The sequence below is a fragment of the Megalopta genalis genome, chromosome 6, assembly GCF_051020955.1.
Source record: "Megalopta genalis isolate 19385.01 chromosome 6, iyMegGena1_principal, whole genome shotgun sequence".
Classification (NCBI taxonomy): domain Eukaryota; kingdom Metazoa; phylum Arthropoda; class Insecta; order Hymenoptera; family Halictidae; genus Megalopta; species Megalopta genalis.
Genome location: NC_135018.1, coordinates 1,370,511 through 1,377,752, shown reverse-complemented (window position 1 = coordinate 1,377,752; position 7,242 = coordinate 1,370,511). Strand labels below are relative to the sequence as shown.

General features: G+C 33.5%; 1 protein-coding gene across 1 annotated transcript; it reads right to left on the bottom strand.

The window, feature by feature from the left end:
• Window positions 1-360: 360 nt before the first annotated feature.
• LOC117218554 (uncharacterized) lies at window positions 361-6,686 on the bottom strand. Its single transcript, XM_076522868.1, has 3 exons — window positions 6,579-6,686; window positions 3,259-3,334; window positions 361-2,032 (listed from the first exon to the last, which is right to left on the bottom strand). The coding sequence occupies exons 1-3, from the start codon at window positions 6,588-6,590 to the stop codon at window positions 1,602-1,604; spliced, it is 519 nt and encodes a 172-aa protein (XP_076378983.1). The 5' UTR covers window positions 6,591-6,686; the 3' UTR covers window positions 361-1,601.
• Between the last annotated feature and the right edge of the window lie 556 nt (window positions 6,687-7,242).

Below are 7,242 nucleotides of genomic sequence, written 5' to 3'. Positions count from 1 at the left end.
ATTATTCTTGCGTATATTCGTTGTATAAACTTTGGAGATCGCGGATCCGCAGATTTGCATCGTTATACTTAATTTTGCGACCGCTAATAATTATATATATAAATTATATATTATTATATATATATATTATAATAATATATACAATTTATATAATATATATATTATAATATATAATATATAATATAATATTAATATAATATATATATTTATATATAAATTATAATATATATATAAATATATATCCCGCCGAGGAAAAGACCCCCTTGCGATGTAAATGAAATCGAAATGTTATTAATTTTGATCGATATACATATCATTTCCTATTAATACATTATCGACGGATTCAATACACCACGTGTCTTATCGTTTACAGATCCATTTATTAATAAAAAATACGATTCAGCGAAGAACAGTTGACATTTTTCTAACCCTTTATATTCGTAAAGCATTTTATATATAATTAATTCTAAGAACGATCGACATCCGACATGTACGTGTTACCTGAACAGTTGAGTGATAATTAAAACGATAAAGGGTTAAGGTTAAGCCATTGCGACCATCAGCTACCAGCTAATAAATAACAGTAATAAATCACACCCTTAGAACATATTAATATTAATATACACCTTCGTTTATGCGACGACGTCCCACAACTACGTAGATATTGATATGAGAATCTATTGTTATCGTGTACGGTGCTACTGCAGGGGAGAGAGACCTTACGATAGCTATATTTCTAGAAACAAGGTACATTCGGAAAGTGAATCAATTTCAAGGCAGGAATAACGGTAAATGGAAGCGAAAACGAGATTGGATACAAAGAATGACAGAACAGGGAACGATACAAGGCTGCTCGCGTAACGGAATCGATGCAGCGAGAGGATAATGTTGAAACTGTAATGAAAAAGCTGTGTCTCGGTTTTTTCTTCCGAATAAACGCTCGAAACGATCCGCTCGATCGGCGATGAAAGGAAGAAACGGTAGGAAAGATCTGATCCCGATTCAAATACTCGAACAACGTTAATCACAGTAAATTCTCCCTAATCGACGCTCAGATTGTACGCGAAACTGGACAATTTGGGAAGAGCAGATACGATTATAAAATTATATAAAATCGTATATGATAATTATATAAAACTATATATTATATATAATCATTATAATATATATAATATAATATAATATAATTATAATATATTATATAATTATATATTATATATAAAATTATATAATAATATATAATAATAATATGTAATATATAATATATATTATATAATAATATATAATAATAATATGTAATATATAATATATATTATATAATATAATAATATATATAATAATTATATAAAATTATATATATTATATATAAAATTATATAAACAATTCATAAGCACGAGGCACAAGGCTCGAATAATCGCATCTCTGCCCAAATTGTCCATTCACCTAACCGCGAATTAGGGAGAATTTACGGTAGTTTCCGCTCAAATATTCGAACGAGATCGAACGAATCCAACTCCAACCCTTTCACTTTTGCAAATATCACACCGTGGGACAGCTTTAATCTACGCTTTTTGCTCTATGCTCCGCGCTTAGAATTCCGATTAATTAGTCAGGCTCTTCTGGAATTGTAGCAGTTGTTGAACGTGCGGCGGCAATTTCGACGAGTATTGCGGCTGTTGCGGCTGTTGCGGCACGTTGTAATTCGGTCTTATCTGCTGCTGCTGGGGATAATTAGCCGGTTGGGGGGGACGGTACTGCGGTTGCTGGGGGACGATCGGTTTCTTGTAGTTCGGCTGCTGGGCCCCGTTCCCGATCGACACCTGCGGCCGGTACTGCGAGACCTGCGCCTGATTCAGATACTGCGGCTTGATCGGCTGAGACGGGCCCAACTTCGGAATTTGCTGCGGCGGGATATTGACCAGTGGCGGCCGCACATTTTGAGCCTGCAGCAATTGCTGTATGTGAGCTGTCGAGCCCTGATTCAACTGATTGTGAGCGTAGTTCTGAGGTTGCCTCTTCTCGCGAATATGACCTAAAAATTGAACAGTTTAATGTACACTGTCCTCGAACGTCCTAGAATTTAATTCGAATTTTTAGTTTCGTATTTTGAAAGTATATATAATTATATAATATATATATTTATATAATATTAATAATTATATAATATTGTATTATATAATATATATTATATATATTATATATTATATTATATAATTATTTTTTTATATTTATATAATTAATTATTTTTTATAATTATTATTATATTATATATTATATATTATATATTATATAATATGTATTATATTATATATATATATAATTGAGCCGTTTATTTTGAAAGTGGCATAAGTCACTTTACCGTAATGAAAAGTGGTGATTTTTTAATGTTTATACGAAATTATTTATACCGAGAAAAATATCAGTATCCTGAGATAACAAATACAAGTAGATCTTCTCGAAAGTTAGCATCCATATTTTGAAACGTGTTCAAACGCAAACCCTTAAATATATCGACTTAAAAACAAAGTGACTTATGCCACTTTCAAAATAAACGGCTCAATTATTGTAATCCAATGCTTATCTAGCGATCGTCTCTGCCTATGTTATGGGGAGAATTATTCACGAATAGGAGGTATTGTCATTGTCTCAAAAATTATGAATCACTCTACAGTGTATTCCTAAATTATGGTACTTTTGAGATGATTAATGCCTTCAATCGTTTTCATCAATCATTTAATCGAATTAAAGATTTTTATTGATTAATGACCAACACTGATATGCATGTATACTAGTTCTTGATTAACCATAATGCATATGTATACTGAAAGTATGTATTAATAATAGCAATTTTAATTTTAAGTAATATTATAATAGTAATTTCTCTTCTAAAACAGAAGAATATTCTTGCACACTGAATATGATTAATCATAATACATGTGTACACTGAAAGTATGTATTAATAATAGTATTTTTAATTTTAAGTAATATTATGATAGTAATCTCTCTACTAAAACAGAAGAATATTCTTGCACACTGTTCGCACGAGTTGTCACATTCGAACTGTACTTTTCATCTTCATTATAGTTTCTTTGTTTTCGTCATTGTTCTCAAATTGACGTACAAAATCGAAATAACTGTTACCATACGAGAGTACAATATATCCTCAAATCCGAAAATGAAAAAACTAGCACCCACGTATTGGGCAAATTGTTATTTCTGTAGTTAATTAAATGAATATTACTATAATATATACTTTACCAGAACTAACATATTGATGATCTTCTCCTAAAGGATTTCCGGCAGCATAAATAGGCGCCACGGCTAACAATAAAATCTAGAATTACATAATAAACTGAATTAGTGACGAATCAAGCAAATGAATAAATTATAAGCTAATGGAAATTTCACTAAAATGTAAGCAACTATTGTGACTGAAAGAACCTTCGTTACTTTTCTTGGCCCCAAAAAATATTTCAGCACAAATATGTTTAGGCTAAACTTAAGAATGTTACAATTAATGTTTTTTCCTTCCAACATTATTTCCCATATAAAAATATCCCATAAAAAATCGTCCAATTAAAACTAGCTAAGATATTAATAAAAACGTGCAATATCTTCTTTGTGTAAGACGTGTACGTATAATTACGATTCTCACGTTTGTTTAATCAGTAGTTCTACTTATATCGTAAACGATTTTCTGCACAAGCGATTTCTTCTCCTCGACGCGGCGAAGTGTTCCGAAGCGTTCGAAGAGCGAGCGCGTCTCGAGGATCCGGTAACATTTCACATATTCTATTTTCCTACATCCGACGATGTAACGCGACCCACTTTAGTCTCATTTCACCGCTCCGCGAGACAGTATGATCCGATCATTAATGTAGAATTCTGTGTCACGAATGGACGCGTTCGCATCGCGCGCGCAAATTAAGAAAAGAAGAAGAAAAAAAGACAACCGTCACGCGCCGGCTCGAATCGGTTGCGACCGAGAAAGTCGGAGAATGCAGTTTACCGATTTCCTGCGGAGCACATTAGCTTAGAAACTGAATAGGACGCCGCGCGCGCGCGCGCTTGGTTCCCGCAAGGCGAAAGGATGAAAGCACTTAATGCAACCGGCCACCTTTCAAATGCCAGCGCGGACTTCACGTTGCCGATAAGAGACGGGAATTTTCTATGAAATAATGTAGGCCAAAACAATTTCAAGCAACTTCCGTCGATCGCGGTCAGTGTACGAGGCCGCTCGTTTCATGTGAACTTGAATGTTCGCTATTAATATCCCCTCGCTGCCGTGCCGTTACCGTTCGCTCGATCCTCGAACGACGGAGCTCAGGTCTGTTTGAACCCAACATCGTCATTTGAACGGTTGGTTCGTGACAATTAATTTACATTTTCCGACGTTTCATTGAGGTCTACGAAAAATGTCGAAGGAAGGAGTATCTTCAACATAGACGTTGATAAATGTTGCCAAATAACGTTATATATTGGGTTGACAACTAAGTAATTGCCGATTTCAGTTGTAGATGTATCTCACTCCCATTTTTATGATATCCGTAAATGTTATATTATAAAATTATTATTATTATTATTATTATGTTATTTTTTATTATATATATTATATATATATATAATTATATTATAATATATAATATTATAATAAATATATAAATATATATAATAATTATATTATATATATTATTATATATTATAAAATTATTATTATTATTATTATTATGTTATTTTTTATTATCCGTGAATGTTAGCAACTGGACAAATTGAATGCAGCGGTCAAGGAAAAGCGAGCAGAATTGGTCGATCGTAAAGGTGTCATTTTCCAGCAGGACAATGCTAGGCCGCACACGTCTTTGTCCCCTCGGCAAAAATTGATGGATATTGGTTGGGAATTGATGTTACACCCACCGTATAGCCCTGATCTCGCGCCATCGGATTACCACTTATTTCGATCCCTGGACAACTCCCTTCGTGGTAAAACTTTTAATGACGATGACGCTATAAAATCTCGCTTAACTCAGTTTCTGGCCGAAAAGGATCAGACTTTCTACGAGCGTGGAATTTTCAAGTTGTCAGAGAGATGGCGAAAGGTCATCGAACAAAATGGAAAATACATTACAGATTAAACTTTATTCCAAGTAAAAAAAAATTTTTGATTTCATTGTACAAATCGGCAATTACTTAGTTGCCAACCCAATATAATCCGAGGTATAAACAAGTATATTTTTGTCAAGAAGGTCCGCCGTTCGAGGGTTAATGCGGGGGTCGGGGAACTTAGAAGAAACCCAGAATATATTTATTAATGTCGACGTCACCCCTTTGATTTGAAGGGGGGAAATTAGGCTATTTAACCTATATACATAGAAATTGGCGATGAGAAGTTTAAGCGAAAAATCTAGAAAGCGAAAACGTGTGGCGTTCTGCCTTGTAACCATACATATTTGCTTTCAGGAAAGTGTAAACAAACTGGCAGCAGGAATGTATAAAAATCTGTAGAGCGTACTCTATAAAATTTTAACGTCTTCCCTGGGCAGTTGCATGCCAAATCTTTGATTTTCAGATATTGGAAATGCATGTATTAATCTTATAATCTTATAATGTATTAAAATTGTCCATTTTTGTTAATAAGCTGAAGGAAAATTAGGGAGAATTTACTGTATTTTTTTCTACGATGCCACCATTCCAAATTCCTCTGTCTTCAGAAACATTGTAAGCTTTAATAATTAAGCTTTGATAATAGTAAGCTTAAATAATAAAGCTTCAATAATAATAATAAGTTTGAATAATAAAGCTTGAATAATAATAAGCTTTAATAATACAGCTTTAATAATAATAAGCTTTAATAATAAAGCTTCGATAATAATAAGCTTTAATAATAAAGCTTCGATGATAATAATAAGCTTTAATAATACAACTTCAATAATAACAAGCTTTAATAATAAAGCTTCGATGATAATAATAAGCTTTAATAATACAACTTCAATAATAACAAGCTTTAATAACAAAGCTTCAATAATAATAAGCTTTATTAATAAAACATCAATAATAACAAGCTTTAATAATAAAGCTTCGATGATAATAATAAGCTTTAATAATACAACTTCAATAATAACAAGCTATAATAACAAAGCTTCAATAATAATAAGCTTTATTAATAAAGCATCAATAATAACAAGCTTTAATAACAAAGCTTCAATAATAATAAGCTTTAGAAATAAGCTCACAATACAGTATAATTACGATAACTTGCACACTTTTCAAAGAGATCGCGACAGCCAACTGTTTAACACATTAAGTGTCAAATATTAACTCGAAAAATTCGCACAATATCAGAGTCATCTAATTAATGACACCGAAACTAGAAAATGAAAATTTACCATAGCAATTCACACGGCACCGAACGTATTAAACACGTATTAAACATTCTGTAAACGATATTTAACACACGCGGGGAAGTTAGAGCCGTGACAGACAAACGTACAAATAATAAAGAGAATAAAGAGCCACCGTAAAAATTCGACGGAAAGATGCGATTAATAACGACGGATAAGAAATACAGCAATGGTACTCACGAAGAACTGCATAGCGAAGGTGTAGGTGATTTCAGGATGCTAGCTGGACGAAACTGGCGGCCGCGTCGCGACGCACTTCTATATGGACGAGCGTATCTAGGGTAAATGGTCCGGCCAACCACTAACTTTCACGGTTGGTCGATTTCGACTGATCTTTTTTTCTTTCGATCGTACGGGTACCCTGTCCAATCGTCACGTAACGCGTACGCCCTGTATACACGGAATGCAGTGTTTCAGTCTCCGTCACCCAGGAAGTGTTTCGGCTGGTTCTACCTGAAAATCTGGGTCCGCGACAATTCGCCACGCGTATGTTGAACAGCTCGCTTAGGAAACCTATCGGAAAATTATTGGTCAACGGGTCTCGGGTCATTCGTTTCAACCCCTTTAACGATTACAGCCGATATACCGGATTTCGGTCGATTATACATTTCCAGATTCTTGTACAAATTCGCGAATTTTCTCGCGGATTTTATCCGGTGTTGAATAAATCCGGTGTCGGGAATAAATTCTCCCGAATTTTATTATATATATTTCTCATGTATATTTGAAATATATTTATATAGTTAAAATATGAGCCGTTTATTTTGAAAGTGGCATAAGTGACTTTTTTTTTCTTAAATGAAAAGATACCGTTCAATTGTAACCAGTGTTACCATTAACTCGA

Coding starts and splice junctions, on each gene's coding strand:
- LOC117218554 (XM_076522868.1), bottom strand. Junction 2,033..3,258: donor TCATCAATATGTTAGTTCTG/GTAAAGTATATA, acceptor TTCAATTTTTAG/GTCATATTCGCGAGAAGAGG.